The sequence below is a fragment of the Pseudophryne corroboree genome, chromosome 1, assembly GCF_028390025.1.
Source record: "Pseudophryne corroboree isolate aPseCor3 chromosome 1, aPseCor3.hap2, whole genome shotgun sequence".
Classification (NCBI taxonomy): Eukaryota; Metazoa; Chordata; class Amphibia; order Anura; family Myobatrachidae; genus Pseudophryne; species Pseudophryne corroboree.
In genome coordinates this window covers 343,137,196-343,156,783 of record NC_086444.1, presented here as the reverse complement: position 1 = coordinate 343,156,783, position 19,588 = coordinate 343,137,196, and the positions used below count along the sequence as shown (strand labels likewise).

The 19,588-nt window shown below is 50.0% G+C and overlaps 1 protein-coding gene and 1 non-coding gene across 3 annotated transcripts in view; both read right to left on the bottom strand.

The window, feature by feature from the left end:
• Positions 1-14,780: 14,780 nt before the first annotated feature.
• NOC4L (nucleolar complex associated 4 homolog) overlaps positions 14,781-19,588 on the bottom strand; it is a 111,416-nt gene continuing 106,608 nt past the window's right edge. For both annotated transcript variants that reach the window (XM_063964676.1, XM_063964677.1), the window contains exon 15: positions 14,781-14,975. In XM_063964676.1, coding sequence (XP_063820746.1) covers positions 14,862-14,975 — 114 coding nt within the window. In that variant the 3' untranslated portion in view covers positions 14,781-14,861. The remainder of the gene's footprint in view (positions 14,976-19,588) is intronic.
• LOC134951154 (5S ribosomal RNA) lies at positions 19,297-19,415 on the bottom strand. The gene has a single exon (XR_010183950.1). It is a non-coding gene; the product is annotated as a 5S ribosomal RNA (ribosomal RNA).

Genomic DNA, 19,588 nt, shown 5'->3' with positions numbered 1-19,588 from the left:
ACTCTAACACTGTGGCTAGCTCCTCCCCTACTATATCCCCTCTCCAAGCCAGTCTACGTAAAACTGTGCCCGAGGAGAGCTGGAATAAATCAACGTTAAAGTAGAGGAGGTTAACGCCGCCATGTAAACAAGGAGAACACGAAAAACCAACTTGGAACCTAACCTAACAAAAGGTTAACCTGAACCAAACAAGCAGTCACATCATGATCTGCGAACCGTTAAGCGAAAAAGGAGGAAACAGCGCTGGGTGGGCGTCCAGTGTCCCCTGTGGAATCGGAGAAAGGGATTTATCGGTAAGTACCAAAATCCTGATTTCTCCTTCATCCACTAGGGGACAATGGAGCGCAGTTACAATGGGGACGTCCCAGAGCTCCCAAGACGGGCGGGAGAGCGCTGAGAGTCCTGTAAAACCGCTCGGCCAAACTGTGATGCAGAGGCCGCAAAAGTGTCAAACCTGTAGAATTTGACAAACGTATGTCGGCCCGACCAAGTAGCCGCCCGACATAAAGAAGTCATGGAGACCCCACGGGCAGCCGCCCACGAAGGTCCCACAGAGCGCGTAGAGAGCGCTGAAATTGAAGCCGGAGGTTCCCGAGAAGCTGCCAAATAAGCTTGTCTGATGGTCAGCCGAATCCATCGCGACAAAGTCTGCATTGAAGCCGGCCAACCACGGCGGGTAGCATCATATAGAACAAATAAGGAATCAGACTTCCGAATAGCCTTAGTCCTATCCACATAGATCTAGAGCGCCCTGACCACGTCCAATGATCTTGAATCTGGAGAGTCCACCGAGAGAGCCGGAACCACAAGTGGCTGATTGATGTGAAAATCGGACACCACCTTGGGTAGAAAAGACATGCGAGTACGGAGCTCGGCCCTATCAGCATGAAACACCAGGTAAGGAGGGCGACAAGAAAGAGCCCCAAGTTACGACACCCGACTAGCCGAAGCGAGAGCCAGGAGAAGAACCACCTTCCAGGTGAGATATTTCATCTCCACTGACTCCAGAGGCTCAAACAACGAGGATTGCAGAAGAGAGAGAACCAGAGTGAGGTCCCAAGGTGCCATGGAGGCTGTATTCGTAAAACCCCCTGAAAGAAAGTCTGAACTTCCGGTAGCAAGGCTAACTTTTTCTGGAAGAAAACCGAAAGTGCAGAGACCTGCACCTTTAGTGAACCCAGTCTTAAGCCTGCCGAAAAAACCTGCCTGCAAAAAAATGCGAAGGCGGGCCAAGTGAAAAACTGAAGAAAATTGTCGACGTTCACACCAGGCTACATAAGCCTTCCAAATACGGTAGTAGTGAGACGATGTGACTGACTTTCTAGCCCGAAGCATAGTAGATATAACCGTACGAGGAATCCCCTTCTTTTTCAAGATGGCCTTCTCAACAGCCACGCCGTCAAACGTAGCCTGCGTAAGTCTGGATAAAGAAAAGGACCCTGTTGCAGAAGATCGTCCCGTAGTGGCAGGGGCCAAGGCTCGGCTACTGACAACAGGCGTAGGGTGGAGTACCAAGTCCTGCGTGGCCAATCTGGAGCCACCAGGAGGACCAGAGCGTTTTCTCTCTTGATGCGTTGTAGAACCCGAGGCAACAGCGGGAAGGGAGGAAAGAGGTAAACGTACCGGAAATTCCAAGGAGCCGTGAGGGCATCCAAGCCCGCCGCCGCCGGGTCCCTCATTCGAGCGTAATAAAGAGGCAGCTGATGGTTCAGGCGGGACGCCATGAGGTCGATCTGTGGTTTTCCCCACCGGCGGACCAGCTGACAAAACACCTGGGGATGGAGTGACCACTCTCCCGGGTGCATGTCCTGTCGGCTGAGGTAATCGGCTTCCCAATTTTTCACTCCTGGAATGAATATCGCCGAGAAGGACAGAGCATACTCCTCCGCCCAGAGAAGTATGTTGGCGACCTCCCTCATCGACGCACTGCTGCGAGTGCCGCCCTGACGGTTGATGTATGCTACCGTCGTGGCGTTGTCGGATTGAACCCTGACCGCTCGACCGCGCAGCAGGTGATATGCCTGAAGTAGGGCATTGTATACCGCCCGTAGTTCGAGAATGTTTATAGGGAGAGCGGATTCGTGGATCGACCAGCGTCCCTGGAACCGATGTTCGAGGGTCACTGCCCCCCCAGCCTCGCGTCCGTGGTGAGAAGAGTCCAATCCCACACTCCGAACCGCCTTCCTTCCAACAGATGTGCCGACTGGAGCCACCAGAGAAGCGATGACCGTGCCTTTGGAAATAGCGTCACCCGCTGATGAAGGAACAGATGGGATCCTGACCACTGATGTAGAAGACACAGCTGAAACGGTCGAGAGTGAAAGCGACCGTAAGGAAGAGCTTCGAACGCCGCTACCATCTTTCCCAGAAGGCGAATGCACAGATACACTGACACCCGACGGTGTCGAAGTACCGATCTTACCAGCGTCTGCAGAGACAGGATCTTGTCCTGAGGAAGGAAAACCTTTTGACGGACCGTGTCAAGAATCATCCCCAAAAACAGCAACCGTTGTGAGGGGCATAAGTGAGACTTCTGGAAGTTCAGGATTCACCCGTGCCGAATCAGAAGGTCCTGCGTTATCTGGATATTCTGAAGTAAAAGCTCCGCCAAGCGCGCCTTTATGAGCAGATCGTCAAGATAGGGAACAATAATCACACCCTGCTCCCGAAGTAGGCCCATCATGACCGCCATGACTTTTGTGAACACTCTGGGAGCAGAAGAGAGACCGAACGGAAGGGCCTGGAACTGGAAATGAGCGTCCTGTATCGCGAACCGGAGAAAAGCCTGATGAGGAGGCCAAATGGGAACATATAAGTATGCATCCTTGATGTCTAAGGACGCCAGAAACACGTTTTGCTCCAAACCTGCAATAACAGACTGGAGGGACTCCATCTTGAACTTGAATACCCTCAAATACTGATTGAGATCCTTCAAGTTCAGGAATGGCCTGACCGAGCCGTCCGGCTTCAGTACGAGAAACAGGCTTGAGTAAAAGCCCGGTATGATGCCGAGAGGGAACAGGGTTCAGTACCCTTGCGGCTAGAAGCTTCTGGACCGCTGCCTGGAAGGCAACTCCTCTGTCGGAAACTGGTAAACCCGTGGTGAAAAACCGCCGGGGCGGACGGGTCTGAAAATCGAGCTTGTAACCGCAAGTGAGGAGATCCCTGATCCCTGGAAGGGGCCCGAAAGGATTGAAAAGAGGGACCCCTATAGGGCCTGCGAGGGGCTGGAGCAGCAGAAGGAAGATAAGTCGACTTACCTCCGGTGGCCTGAGAAATCCAGGCATCCAGACCCTTACCGAACAGAACCTCTCCCGTAAAGGGCAACGCTTCTGCTGCCCGCTTGGACTCCGTATCCGCTTGCCACTGCCGCAGCCTGAGAGCTCTGCGAGACGAAATTGCTAAAGCGGAAATCCTAGCACCGATGGTACAGATGTCCTTGCAAGCCTCGCAAAGATAAAGGGATGATTCACGGATGTGTTCCGCCATCAGTTGATCCGCTGGCAAATCGTCCCGAATTCCAGAGGACAATTGCTCTGCCCAAGCCTCCATCGCCTTGTTGACCCAACAACCTACCTGCGCCGGGCGATGTAATACCCCCGCCGCCGAGTAAATAGTCTTCAAGGTGGATTCCAATTTCCTATCAGACGCCTCTCATAACCCGTCCTGCTATCTGCGGGAAAAGGATAGGAAGACAACAGTTTTCTTGATACCTGAAACTTCGCGTCTGGATGTTTCCAGGCTGCCGTGATGAGCGCATCCAGCTCCTCCGAAACTGGACATGTCACCGGCAACATTGGTTGGTGCCAAACCTTGAAGGGCGTAAGGCGTCCTGCTCCGTCTCCTCCACCTGTAATACTAAGCGAATAGCAGTAATAAGAGCCTCTATACCCTGAGCTACTGGTTCAGAGTCCCCGTATACCTGATCGTATCCTGTATATCTACCACCGCCTCATCTACCTGAGGCATATCATCGTCAGAATCCTGCAACACAGAGGCTAACAATCTCTTTTTAGAAGTCTGTGGGGGAGGACTAAAGGACGGGGCTTGAGAAGGGATTACCGCCCTAGAGAGCCCTTCAACTGATTTTGCAAGGGAAATAGCCCATGCTGGTTCTGGCTCCGGCACCGGGACTGGCTGCCGGACCCGGGCCGTCTCTCTGTCTTCCCTAGAGGCCTTCAGTTCCCTAGTCAGCAGGGACATAACCTCTGTGAGCTGTGATGTCCAAGCAGGGGTGCTCTTGGGATCTGAGGAGGGCTGGGTAGATTCTGACCCCCCCTCCTCACATAAATGAAGACTGTTTTTGAGTTGCCTTGGAGCCTTTGCCTGCCATGGCAGCACCAAGCAGTCACCCTCCCCCACACACACACACAGCAATAGGCAGAAGGGGAGGGAGGGGGGGAGAGCAGGGAGCAGCGCAGCCACAGCAGCCCTAAGTATCCTGCACTGTACTGTGCAGTGTAAGCAGCCCTAATAAAAAAAGTACAGGTGCCCCCACTGTAACCAGCTCACTGCGTTTCCCGAACAAAGATCTGCCTCTGCTTCTCGCGCTGCAGCCACGGGAAATGGCCGCCAGTGCGAGCTGAGCCCGGCGGAGTAGAGTGGGACTAAGCTCCGCCCCCTCCGCAAAGGCGCCAAATTTAAACTTTCTTTGCGTCTCCAGCGCGATCCCCGTGCCGGCTCTGTGAGCCGCGCTGAGCGGGGAGCCGGGCTGAAGGAGCGGGGGGAGAGCGAGCCGGGACCCGCATAGAGCGGGGGGAGTGAGCCGCGGCCGGGGCCAGCCCTAAGTGCAGGGGGGGGGGAGCGGGTAGTGTGAGCTGCGGCGCCGGGACCAGCCCTAGGGAGAACCGGAGCATAAAATAAATCAAATAAAATAATCAAAGTATTGATCCAACCACAACTCTCCTTATACTCACCCCTTGGTGGAGCAGCCCCGACACGCGCCGCACGCAGCGGTGTCCGGCCAGCTCCGGAGAGCCAGTGTCTCCTTCAGCCGGGGCCCATCCCGAGCCGCACGCAGCTGCGATGGGACCCTGCCGGCAGCTCCCGCGGTGCAGACTGGCAGTGCTGCCAGTCTGTGCGTGCAAGAAAGAGAAAAATAAAAAAAAATTCTTCAGAGAAGACTCAAGTGTGACCAGCTCCCTCTGGTCACAAAACAAAGACTGGCTTGGAGGGGGGACATAGCAGGGGAGGAGCTAGCCACAGTGTTAGAGTTTTAAAGTGCCAGCTCTCAGCTACTGCCTACTATTTCCTATGAAGGAGAAATAAGGATTCAAGGATTTTAGATTCAAAATGGGTCTGACAGAACCATCCGGTTTCGGCACCACAAACCGGTTTGAGTAAAACCCCTTGCCGCGATGATGTATTGGTACTGGAACAATGACGTGGGACTGGACCAACTTTCGGATGGCCTGTTGCAACATAACTTGCATATCTTCCAAAGCTGGTAAGCTTGATTTGAAAAATCGTTGGGGGGAGTACTGTCGAACTCCAGGTTGTAGCCCTGAGAAACGAGATCTCTGACCCAGGTATCCTGGCAGGATGTCTCCCAGACTTGGCTGAAGTGACGCAGTCGAGATCCCCTCGGGGTGGGTGGGCACAGTCATGCTGAGACCTTAGTGGAAGCAGAACCGGTGGACTGTTCCTGAAAGCTAGTGAGTGCAGGTTTTCTGTACTTACCTCTGGTGCCTCTAGTCGCATTGGAGGGCCCTCTGGCCTTAGATCAAAATCTGCGAGACCGAAAGGACTGGACAGAGTGCCCCGGATAGGAGAGTCTCGCCGGCGGGGCCCCAGAGGGGAGAAACGGGCTTCCCTATAGATTGTAAGCTTGCGAGCAGGGCCTTCCTACCTCGGTCTGTCTTTGACCAGTTTTGTTCTATAACTGTTCTACTTGTAAAGCGCAACGGAATATGCTGCGCTATATAAGAAACTGCTAATAAATAATAATAAATACATGTGGATTTCCAAGCCGTAACTTTGTAAATCCAGGTATCCAATTCAACCCCAAAGAGCCATTCCCCAGAAAAGGGGAGAGTTTCCACACTACGTTTGCATTCCGCGTCCGCTATCCACTGACGCAACCACAAGGCCCTGTGCACAGACACTGCCATGGCAGAAGTCCGAGCATTAATGTTCCCCATCTCCTTGAGTGAATCACAGAGGACACGTGTAGTGTCCTGAATGTGTTTTAGGAGGGTTACCATACTAACTAAGGGCATATCCCCCGAGAGGCCCAGTAATGAATGGCATGGGTCATCCAGCAACCCGCAATGACCGGCCTTTGTGATATACCGGCTGCTGTGTATATAGACTTTAGGGTAGTCTCTATCTTCCTATCCCCAGAATACTTCATGGTAAAGGAGCCCGGGGCAGGCAGCACCACCTTTTCTAGACAGGCGAGAGATGGATACATCCACCCCAGGGGGTTCCTCCCCAAAATTTTCGACCTTCAGGAGCAAATGGGAAAGTGTGCAAAAACTTTTTGGACACTTAGAATTTTTTGTCTGGATTTTTCCAGGCCAGCTTGAATAAGTCGTCTAACTCAGCAGAATCAGGGAAAGTGACATTAGGCTTGTTTTGTATAAAGAAAAATGACTGCTGTGAAGCAGCATCCTCTAGAGGGAGCTTTAACACGTCCCATATAGCCAGAATTAGCGGTTCAATACCCTGAGAAGAATCGGGATCCCCACTAACGGGATCCAGGTCATCCCATCCTCCTGTATATCCTCATCTGTATCAAAGTACCCACGCTTCTGTGGACCTGCATTAGAGAGTGGGGGCTGTGCTGCATCTGCCCTAGCAGCTAAATCTGCAACAGCTTGTTGTAGTATCTGAGTCTTCTGTACATTAGCAGTGAGCTGGGATGACATATCTGACATCGTAGTTTTCAGAGACCCTAGCCAGTGGGGCTCTGGACCCTCTCCCTCAGCCCCTTCACTGATCTGTGTAGATTGACTGCATTGTTCACATGAAACAAAATCAGTAGATAATGGAGAGAATCTGGTGTGACATACAGTACACTGCACAGTTTGTGTTTACCCATGTTTCACAGTAAGCACAACATCATACACACGACAGTGACATTGCAAGCCTGTATGTGAGAGGAGACACAGAGTATGAGGACACCAGTACACCCTGAGCTGCACAGCCCCAGTGAGGCTGTCAGCTCCTTATAATACAGTAAAACACTAACAATTTCTGTCCTAAATAGGATTCAGATAGTGTACACAAGCAGCTCTCCCCCTGTGCTGTGGATGGCTGCAGTAAGCAGAGGAATGCGCCAAAACGCCTCAGGTCCCGCTCTGCCCCCTCCAATGGCGCCAGTTACACTAATATATTATACTGGCAAAGTCTACTTTTTAGCTTAAAACATCACAACAAGTGCTAAGTCAAGCGTTTTTGTGCCAGTGCCACACGGGACCTTAGCGGGACCCCCCCCCCCCTGGGAGGGTCCCACACGCCATACTTAGAACCGGGGGACCCCCCTAGCGGGGCTCCCGGTTTGTACTCACCACCGATGTCACCTTCAGGCAGCGTTAGGGGTGTGCGGGGTGCTGCGGCTGTGACAGCCAAGGCGCAGTGCCCCACTGAACAACCACCCCTCAGGACGGTGACCCTGCAGCGGGGAAGCGGCTCTGCACCTTGTAAGGTCGATGACCGCCTCCCCCCCCCCCCCTTCCCTTCCTAACACCCACGGTGTAGGTATGAAATGCCCAGACAGCATACCGAAAATAACAAACAGAAAAAAGAAATTGAAGAAAACTATCTGGAGCTCAGAGATGGGCATCCTCTCCTGAGGGTACCTTTTCTCTAAACTGCCTGTGGGTGGGGGTATAGAGGGGAGGAGCCAGCACACCCAGTTGAAGAAATTTAAAGTGCACTGGCTTCCTTTGGACCCCATCGTACTAGATTCCCCAATATCCCTTATGGATGCTAGAGAAACAATTCAAATAGCATTACAGCTAAATGACTGGAATATTGTTTTAAGGGATTCAGTATGATATCTTGGCGGTCAAGAGCCCGACGGCGGGATCCAGACAGCCAGAATACCGGCAGTGTGTGTCCGCTCGCCACGCTTCAGTCACCACAGGGTTATATTCCCCCTCAGGTGGAGGCATGGACCATCACCCGAGTGGGGATTCCGAACACCGGTATTTAACCGAGTGTCGAGATTCCTATATCGGTCTCCTGAATGCCGGGATCCTGGCAGCCGGCAACTTGAATGCCTCCTGTTTTAAGGGCTATAAGTCAGACATCCGCTTAGACTTCTAGACAAAACCTGCATCCAGAGTTGTAACACTAGGCTGAGGAATATATTTTGCTTGTTTTGTTTTATTAGTGGTACCGTGAGAAGTAGGAGGAACGACTGTTCTGGTAAACCAAGGTTTTATCAATGCTGGTCCTTTCGCAAGGAACCATCATAAAGGTCTTATTAGGAGAGTATCCGGTGAATGGGAGGGGATATGATGCGTCTGCTGGGGACTATTTATGTAATCTGAAGGCTATTTATTTCTGCAGAAGGCCCACTGCAGACCTGTACACTTTCTCAACTCTTCCAATTTTCACTCATTCACTAATTGCTGCTGTGTTCTACAGCCTCACTTTCGGAGCTTAACCATATTTAGCGGCAACATCCACCAGTTCAGACATAAATTCACACTACAGTTGGCATACTCAGAGTGGAAGGGGTATAACAAACTTATATTGCCATGCCTCAAAGCTAATACCAAAAGCTTGACATGGTGCCCACAGCCACTTTAAAATAAGAATTTACTTACCGATAATTCTATTTCTCATAGTCCGTAGTGGATGCTGGGAACTCGGAAAGGACCATGGGGAATAGCGGCTCCGCAGGAGACTGGGCACAAAAGTAAAAGCTTTAGGACTACCTGGTGTGCACTGGCTCCTCCCCCTATGACCCTCCTCCAAGCCTCAGTTAGGATACTGTGCCCGGACGAGCGTACACAATAAGGAAGGATTTTGAATCCCGGGTAAGACTCATACCAGCCACACCAATCACACCGTACAACTTGTGATCTGAACCCAGTTAACAGCATGATAACAGAGGAGCCTCTGAAAAGATGGCTCACAACAATAATAACCCGATTTTTGTAACAATAACTATGTACAAGTATTGCAGACAATCCGCACTTGGGATGGGCGCCCAGCATCCACTACGGACTATGAGAAATAGAATTATCGGTAAGTAAATTCTTATTTTCTCTGACGTCCTAGTGGATGCTGGGAACTCCGAAAGGACCATGGGGATTATACCAAAGCTCCCAAACGGGCGGGAGAGTGCGGATGACTCTGCAGCACCGAATGAGAGAACTCCAGGTCCTCCTCAGCCAGGGTATCAAATTTGTAGAATTTAGCAAACGTGTTTGCCTCTGACCAAGTAGCTGCTCGGCAAAGTTGTAAAGCCGAGACCCCTCGGGCAGCCGCCCAAGATGAGCCCACTTTCCGTGTGGAATGGGCTTTTACAGATTTTGGCTGTGGCAGGCCTGCCACAGAATGTGCAAGCTGAATTGTACTACAAATCCAACGAGCAATAGTCTGCTTAGAAGCAGGAGCACCCAGCTTGTTGGGTGCATACAGGATAAACAGCGAGTCAGATTTTCTGACTCCAGCCGTCCTGGAAACATATTTTCAGTGCCCTGACTACGTCCAGCAACTTGGAATCCTCCAAGTCCCTAGTAGCCGCAGGTACCACTATAGGCTGGTTTAAGTGAAACGCTGAAACCACCTTAGGGAGAAATTGAGGACGAATCCTCAATTCTGCCCTGTCCGTATGAAAAATTAGGTAAGGGCTTTTATAGGATAAAGCCGCCAATTCTGAGACACGCCTGGCTGAAGCCAGGGCTAACAGCATTACCACTTTCCATGTGAGATATTTTAAGTCCACAGTGGTGAGTGGTTCAAACCAATGTGATTTTAGGAACCCCAAAACTACATTGAGATCCCAAGGTGCCACTGGAGGCACAAAAGGAGGCTGTATATGCAGTACCCCCTTGACAAACGTCTGAACTTCAGGAACTGAAGCTAGTTCTTTCTGGAAGAATATCGACAGGGCCGAAATTTGAACCTTAATGGACCCTAATTTTAGGCCCATAGACAGTCCTGTTTGCAGGAAATGCAGGAAACGACCCAGTTGAAATTCCTCTGTAGGGGACTTCCTGGCCTCACACCACGCAACATATTTACGCCAAATACGGTGATAATGTTGCACAGTTACATCCTTCCTGGCTTTGATCAGGGTAGGGATGACTTCATCCGGAATGCTTTTCCCTTCAGGATCCGGCGTTCAACCGCCATGCCGTCAAACGCAGCCGCGGTAAGTCTTGGAACAGACAGGGTCCCTGCTGGAGCAGGTCCTTTCTTAGAGGTAGAGGCCACGGGTCCTCCGTGAGCATCTCTTGAAGTTCCGGGTACCAAGTCCTTCTTGGCCAATCCGGAGCCACGAGTATAGTCCTTACTCCTCTCTTTCTTATGATTCTCAGTACCTTGGGTATGAGAGGCAGAGGAGGGAACACATACACTGACTGGTACACCCACGGTGTTACCAGAGCGTCCACAGCTATTGCCTGAGGGTCCCTTGACCTGTTTTTTGTTGAGGCGGGACGCCATCATGTCCACCTTTGGTTTTTCCCAACGGTTCACAATCATGTGGAAGACTCCTGGGTGAAGTCCCCACTCCCCCGGGTGGAGGTCGTGTCTGCTGAGGAAGTCTGCTTCCCAGTTGTCCACTCCCGGAATGAACACTGCTGACAGTGCTATCACATGATTTTCCGCCCAGCGAAGAATCCTTGCAACTTCCGTCATTGCCCTCCTGCTTCTTGTGCCGCCCTGTCTGTTTACGTGGGCGACTGCCGTGATGTTGTCCGACTGGATCAACACCGGATGACCCTGAAGCAGAGGCCTTGCCTGACTTAGGGCATTGTAAATGGCCCTTAGTTCCAAGATATTTATGTGAAGTGACGTTTCCATGCTTGACCACAAGCCCTGGAAATTTCTTCCCTGTGTGACTGCTCCCCAGCCTCTCAGGCTGGCATCCGTGGTCACCAGGACCCAGTCCTGAATGCCGAATCTGCGGCCCTCTAGAAGATGAGCACTCTGCAACCACCACAGGAGAGATACCCTTGTCCTTGGAGACAGGGTTATCCGCTGATGCATTTGAAGATGCGATCCGGACCATTTGTCCAGCAGATCCCACTGAAAAGTTCTTGCGTGGAATCTGCCGAATGGAATCGCTTCGTAAGAAGCCACCATTTTTCCCAGGACCCTTGTGCATTGATGCACTGACACTTGGCCTGGTTTTAGGAGGTTCCTGACTAGGTCGGATAACTCCCTGGCTTTCTCCTCCGGGAGAAACACCTTTTTCTGGACTGTGTCCAGAATCATCCCTAGGAACAGCAGACGTGTCGTCGGAATCAGCTGCGATTTTGGAATATTTAGAATCCACCCGTGCTGTCGTAGTACTACTTGAGATAGTGCTACTCCGACCTCTAACTGTTCTCTGGACCTTGCCCTTATCAGGAGATCGTCCAAGTAAGGGATAATTAAGACGCCTTTTCTTCGAAGAAGAATCATCATTTCGGCCATTACCTTGGTAAAGAGTCGGGGTGCCGTGGACAATCCAAACGGCAGCGTCTGAAACTGATAGTGACAGTTCTGTACCACAAACCTGAGGTACCCTTGGTGAGAAGGGCAAATTGGGACATGGAGGTAAGCATCCTTGATGTCCTGAGACACCATATAGTCCCCTTCTTCCAGGTTCGCTATCACTGCTCTGAGTGACTCCATCTTGAATTTGAACCTTTGTATGTAAGTGTTCAAGGATTTCAGATTTAAAATAGGTCTCACCGAGCCGTCCGGCTTCGGTACCACAAACAGCGTGGAATAATACCCCTTTCCCTGTTGTAGGAGGGGTACCTTGATTATCACCTGCTGGGAATACAGCTTGTGAATGGCTTCCAATACCGCCTCCCTGTCGGAGGGAGACGTTGGTAAAGCAGACTTCAGGAACCGGCGAGGGGGAGACGTCTCGAATTCCAATTTGTACCCCTGAGATACTACCTGCAGGATCCAGGGGTCCACTTGCGAGTGAGCCCACTGCGCGCTGAAATTCTTGAGACGGGCCCCCACCGTGCCTGAGTCCGCTTGTAAGGCCCCAGCGTCATGCTGAGGACTTGGCAGAAGCGGGGGAGGGCTTCTGTTCCTGGGAAGAGGCTGCCTGCTGCAGTCTTTTTCCCCTTCCTCTGCCCCGGGGCAGATATGAGTGGCCTTTTGCCCGCTTGCCCTTATGGGGACGAAAGGACTGAGCCTGAAAAGACGGTGTCTTTTTCTGCTGAGAGGTGACCTGGGGTAAAAAGGTGGATTTCGCAGCCGTTGCCGTGGCCACCAGGTCCGATAGACCGACCCCAAATAACTCCTCCCCTTTATACGGCAATACTTCCATATGCCGTTTGGAATCCGCATCACCTGACCACTGTCGCGTCCATAACCCTCTTCTGGCAGAAATGGACAGCGCACTTACTCTTGATGCCAGAGTGCAAATATCCCTCTGTGCATCTCGCATATATAGAAATGCATCCTTTAAATGCTCTATAGTCAATAATATACTGTCCCTGTCCAGGGTATCAATATTTTCAGTCAGGGAATCCGACCAAGCCACCCCAGCACTGCACATCCAGGCTGAGGCGATTGCTGGTCGCAGTATAATACCAGTATGTGTGTATATACTTTTTAGGATATTTTCCAGCTTCCTATCAGCTGGTTCCTTGAGGGCGGCCGTATCAGGAGACGGTAACGCCACTTGTTTTGATAAGCGTGTGAGCGCCTTATCTACCCTAGGGGGTGTTTCCCAACGCGCCCCAACCTCTGGCGGGAAAGGGTATAATGCCAATAATTTTTTAGAAATTAGCAGTTTTTTATCGGGGGAAACCCACGCTTCATCACACACCTCATTTAATTCATCTGATTCAGGAAAAACTACGGGTAGTTTTTTCACACCCCACATAATACCCTTTTTTGTGGTACTTGTAGTATCAGAAATGTTCAAAACCTCCTTCATTGCCGTGATCATGTAACGTGTGGCCCTACTGGAAAATACGTTTGTTTCCTCACCGTCGACACTGGAGTGTCTGGGTCTGTGTCGACCATCTGAGGTAACGGGCGCTTTAGAGCCCCTGACGGTGTTTGAGACGCCTGTACAGGTAATAACTGATTTGCCGGCTGTCTCATGTCGTCAACAGTCTTTTGTAAAGTGCTGACACTATCACGTAATTCCTTCCATAAGACCATCCAGTCAGGTGTCGACTCCCTAGGGGGTGACATCACTATTACAGGCAATTGCTCCGCCTCCATACCATTTTCCTCCTCATACATGTCGACACAACGTACCGACACACAGCACACACACAGGGAATGCTCTGATAGAGGACAGGACCCCACTAGCCCTTTGCGGAGACAGAGGGAGAGTTTGCCAGCACACACCAGAGCGCTGTATATATATACAGGGATAACCTTATATAAGTGTTTTTCCCTTATATAGCTGCTGTATAGATTTATCTGCCAAATTAGTGCCCCCCCTCTCTTGTTTTACCCTGTTTCTGTAGTGCAGGACTGCAGGGGAGAGTCAGGGTGCTTCCCTCCAACGGAGCTGTGAGGGAAAATGGCGCCAGTGTGCTGAGGAGATAGGCTCCGCCCCCTTCTCGGCAGCCTTTCTCCCGCTTTTTTAAGGAAAAATTGGCAGGGGTTAAATGCATCCATATAGCCCAGGAGCTATATGTGATGTATTTTTTGCCATCTAAGGTGTTTTTATTGCGTCTCAGGGCGCCCCCCCCCAGCGCCCTGCACCCTCAGTGACCGGAGTGTGAAGTGTGCTGAGAGCAATGGCGCACAGCTGCGGTGCTGTGCGCTACCTTATTGAAGACAGGACGTCTTCTGCCGCCGATTTTCCGGACCTCTTCAGTCTTCTGGCTCTGTAAGGGGGCCGGCGGCGCGGCTCTGGGACCCATCCATGGCTGGGCCTGTGATCGTCCCTCTGGAGCTAATGTCCAGTAGCCTAAGAAGCCCAATCCACTCTGCACGCAGGTGAGTCCGCTTCTTCTCCCCTTAGTCCCTCGGTGCAGTGAACCTGTTGCCAGCAGGATTCACTGAAAATAAAAAACGTATACTTAAACTTTTTCACTAAGCAGCTCAGGAGAGCCACCTAGTGTGCACCCTTCTCGTTCGGGCACAAAAATCTAACTGAGGCTTGGAGGAGGGTCATAGGGGGAGGAGCCAGTGCACACCAGGTAGTCCTAAAGCTTTTACTTTTGTGCCCAGTCTCCTGCGGAGCCGCTATTCCCCATGGTCCTTTCGGAGTTCCCAGCATCCACTAGGACGTCAGAGAAAAAAGGGTGCGACAATCTCACCATCACAGTTGTTACACATAAGTGGACTTTCTTTTTTGAGAACCACACTTACGTGACTATTGAAGTAAACTCAATAGTTCATATAGCCTTAACTAAAATAGATAAATTGCAAGACCATATTCAAATCCATGGGAAGTCTGTGGCTTAGCAAAGGCCAAAGTTGGTGAATTTTCCTTTTCTGGATCATTTAGTTGCCCCTCATTCTCTGATAGGCTGTAAATATACAGTTAACATTGTGAGGTAGAAAGTTTTTGGAATTCACATCTAGGTTACTTATCTGCCAAAAGTCAACTTGAAAATATGTCTGATAGATAGTACAATCACGCTACCAGAAAGTAGACTGAAAACAAGAGTACTATATACTTTCTCTTGGATCGATATCAGTTTATTGCAAACAGCATGTACAAAACAAATAAATGATACAATGGAAAGGAGTAAAACCATTTACAGGCAGAAGTGATCAGCGGTGACGTCATGTTTCTTGCCAAGAAGTCCTGTAATAGGTTCAAATTCCAATGGCACAGACTTGAACTTTTTCTTCATCTGCTTCCCAAAGAGCTTCAATACAAGGAAAATAAAAAGTAAAAAAAAAAAAAAAAAAAAACACATTAAAAGGTTACATTCCCCTTTAAATTGGAATAAATGCCGACATGAATACTTTTGTACATACAGATGTGTCCTTTTACATCCTTGCTCTGTGCGCTACAAATCACGTCACACATAACGAGTGCTGCGTGACTCGGTTAACGCTGAGCGTCTTTTTCGCGTTTTTCCCACAAAAATACGTCTGAAGGCCCATACACACTGGCCGATATATCGGCCATTCTCTTGAATGGCCGATATCAGGATTTTGGTACTTACCGATAAATCCCTTTCTCCGATTCCACAGGGGCCACTGGAGTGTAGTTACAATGGGGAGATAGTAGGTGGTATTGGTAGCTGGCACTTTAAAAATTCTCACACTGTGGCTAGCTCCTCCCCTACTATCTCCCCTCCAAGCCAGTCTACGTTAAACTGTGCCCGAGGAGAGCTGTAATAAACAAACCGTAAGGTAGAGGAGGTTAACGACGCCCTGTAAACCAGGCGAACACAAACTAAACCTGGAACAGAACCTGACAAAAAACCAGGCTAGCCTGAACCCAACAAGCAGTCATATGGTGATCTGCAATCGTTAATCAAACAAAAATCAGGAGAAACAGCGCTGGGCGGGCGTCCAGTGGCCCCTGTGGAATCGGAGAAAGGGATTTATCGGTAAGTACCAAAATCCTGATTTCTCCTTCATCCACTAGGGGCCACTGGAGTGTAGTTACAATGGGGACGTCCCAGAGCTCCCAAAAAACGGGTGGGAAAGCGCTGAGAGTCCTGTAAAAACTGCTCGGCCAAACAGTGATGCAGAGGCCGTAAAAGTGTCAAACTTGTAGAATTTGACAAAACGAATGTCGGTTTGACCAAGTAGCCGCCCGACAAAATATTCATGGAGACCCCGCGGGCGGCTGCCCACGAAAGTCTTACAATGCGCGTAAAGCGCGCTGAAATGGAAAACGGAGGTTCCCTAGTAACCGCCAAGAAGACTGTCTGATGATCAGATGTATCCAACTGTCCAGCATATGCTGGGGCCCCGGCTATTTAGTACGGGAGCATCATCCAGAGCAAAGAAGAAAAAACACTTCATCGAATAGCCTGAGACCTCTGTAGAGAGAGTTGACGAGCCCTGACAACATTCAGAGAGGATTGAAAACCACTAGTGTCAGATTTATATGAAAAATGGACCTCCCCTCTGGAAGAAACGACCGCTGAGGCCGAAGCCGAGCCCGGGGAGTTGCCAATAGAGTACTCCCTGAACAAGAGGCCGAACTTACGGCCGCTAGGCTAATCTCATTTGGAAGAAAAGCGAAAAAGGCAGAGACCTAAAATTCCGGTCAGTGTGGTTTGAAGCGCAGCGGAGCAAAAAACCTCCCAGAGAAACCAAAGATGAATGGTAACTGGAAGAAGGGGGAAAAAACCCCTTTTATCTTCATTATGTTCCATAAAGTTTTCCCAAAGTGGCAAAAGCGAGAAGAGGTAATAGACTTCTGAAATCGGAGCCCAGTAGGCCTAACCGAACTAGGGAACTCCTCCCTTCTGAGGTCTCGTGAACAGTCACACGGGTAACCGAAACCAGTGTAAAATTGAACAAGGAGAAAAAAGGAGCCTGTTGAAGTAGACAGTCCAGTCGAGGTAGGAGCCAAGGCTCCTCTACTGACAACAGGCGTATCTGTATCTTCAAGTCATGCGTGGCCCAACCAGCGCCACCGAGAGGACTAGCACGCATAATCCCCTCCTGTGTTACTGAACATGAAGTAGAAATAGAAAAAGGAGGCAGGATAGAATAACCAGAAAACTCCCCGGAGCCCTGAGGGCCTCCACGGCTACTGCCGTCCGAGAGTAATAAAGGGTTAACGAGTCAGTCAGAACGCCCTGAGGTCGATCCGAAATCTCCGCCCACAGCGGACCAGCTGACAAAACTCCGGGGCATGTTCCCTCACCCAGGAGTCTGACCTGGTGGCTTGATCTGGAAACAAGATTGTTGTCCCCCGTTCCGAGAGGAATGGAGGCGACCCCTCATTACGTCGCAACTTGACTGAAGAAATAGAGTCTCTGGTGCCGAGGAATGAAAAAACCTCTGACGGACCGTGTTGAGAAACGTCTATGCGGAGCATAAATTGGATCTGTGTCGAATCAGAAGCTCGTGGATCCTCCGGATATTCAGAAGCCACCTAATGTACAGAGTGGGATAGTAGCAGTAAATTGTCCCATTAGGGAACCAACGTCACCCACTGCCCCTGAAAAAGAGTTATTCTGTTATCTTTCTAAACTCTGTGGGAGCGGAAGAGAGAAGAGTAAAGGACTTACAGTGAAAATGAGAATCCTGTTAAGGGGGAATCTGAGAAAAGCCTGTCCAACGGAAATCAGTAAACAGGCATCTCTGAAGACAAGGGACACGTAAAACTCCCTTTCTTGTTTAAACTAGCAATCACAGACTAAAAGGATTGTAAGGCCAGAATAGGCCTGTCCGAGCCACTTGGCTTCGGAACGTGAAAAGAAAACAAAGGCCTGAGAACTGTCCTAATTCAAATGATATGTGAAAAACAGGGATCAACACCCTTTGCGGTTAGAAACCTATGGAGCGCAGCCTGCAGTATGACTCTCTTGTCATCGTAAATCAGCCGACCTATGCCGAGGGACTCCTGAGACGGTTGTAACCGCCCAAGCCTTCTCCCATCGACCTGCGTCTACCCTGGGACCCTGCAGGTGTAATGGGTGTATAGGATGACATAAAATCAGACTGGACTGAGGATGTTGAACCTCTGCTTCAGCCTTTTTACCCTGAGAACCCCTGGCGACGAAGATATCACCCGTGTGGAGTCAAAAACCTGAAAGGGCACGAAAAAATCTAAAGGGAAGACCAGTAAAGGTCTGTCTTGGAGCTGGGGCAGTAGTAGGAGAAATCAAAGTGGACCTACCTCCATTGGTTCAAGAAATCCTGCAGAAAGTTCCTTCCCCAGAACCATCTGCCCCGTAGGATTTCATGTTTACTTGTCACTGTCGCAGCCCCAGAGGTCGTCGGGTTAAGACAGCCCAAGCGAAGATGCAGGGTCCGAGTCTGTAGACATGGAGACCTCCAAGGAACATAAAGCAGAATCGTGATTCTGACCTGTATCAAAGTATCAATTGATCCTGATGCGAAGCATCCTGTAACCTAGAGGACAATTGTTCCCCAACCTACCTGCTCCGGATACGGTAGAACCATGCTGCCGCATATGTCGATGGATCCCTGAGCAAGGTTGCCTCAGGAAAACGGCGGCTTGATGGACCGGCGATACACCGAGGTGTATACCCTAGAGAGGTTCTGATACCATCTCCTGCCATCTGCGGGGAAAAGATAGGAAAACAAACCTTGTTTGATACCTGATATTGTGTATTCGGGTGTCTGTCGGCCGCCTACCGGAGCCTGCCCAGCTCATCCGAAACTGAACCAGTCGCTGTCATTTTCGTCAATGGCGTGGAACCCTGATGGACTTGACGTGTCCTCCTCCTTTACCTGCAGTATCAGATGAACTGCTGTATTATGTACCTGTATATTCTGAGACACTGGTTCAGATCCACAGAAAACAGACATCAGTAATGCATGGAATGTTAGCAAAGTTTCTTTTTGGAAAGGTGTGTTTGGTCCCGCTGTGATTTGATCCTGTGACCTTGGAAACCAAAGTCCAAGGGCTTACCTGATGAGTTATTGTCTGGTTAATAGTGACATTACCTGCATCATTGATCAAACAGGGGTGTGCAGGTGCGTGGAGGGCGAAGCAGATGGCTCCGCCGCATACTTCACACCTAAGAGGGAATTCTTCGACTATCCCAGGAGAGACAAACGAAAGGAGAAAAGGTGGGTTAAATAAACAGAGCCCTACGTAAGGTGTGCACTATAATGTGTAGTGACCGATACGATTAAAATAAACTTTCTGGAGCAGCGGAGACCTGAACCAGCAACGCTGCGCTGTGGGACAGGAGTCTTAGCCCTAGGCTATAGGAGTTCTCCTTAAAGTTTTGTTTGGATTCAAACCCCTGTTCAGATACCCGCTACTAGCGTACTGAGCCGCAGCGCTATTTGTCTTATGCCTTACACGCATTCCACAATTACAAATAGCATTAGTAACTAGTGACAACAAGGAATAATAAAGGGAAGGCAACACCCCGCCCTGTATTTAGTGTACCGCTAATTAAGGTGCACCAGATGTTTCTCTGAGGTTCCGCTGGCTTTTCAAAATGGTGACCAGCCTGTGAGAAAGATGGGGGAAAATGTTATGTGCAAGATGTTGTTATTAGAAAACATTGCGGAAGTAGCCTACAGCACCTGGTATTCCCAGGCGGTCTCCCATCCAAGTACTAACCGGGCCTGACCCTGCTTAGTTTCCGAGATCAGACGAGATCGGGCGTGTTCAGGGTGGTGTGGCCATAGGCTTTTATCCCCTATATCTGGTATTTTATGGATTTATCTATATACATACCTACACGCACTTAAATATATATATCTATATATATACATGCACAAACATAACTATATATGTATATATACACACACACCGTAGGTAAATAAATACTGCACAGTAGATCCTTTTAATTATTATTGAGCT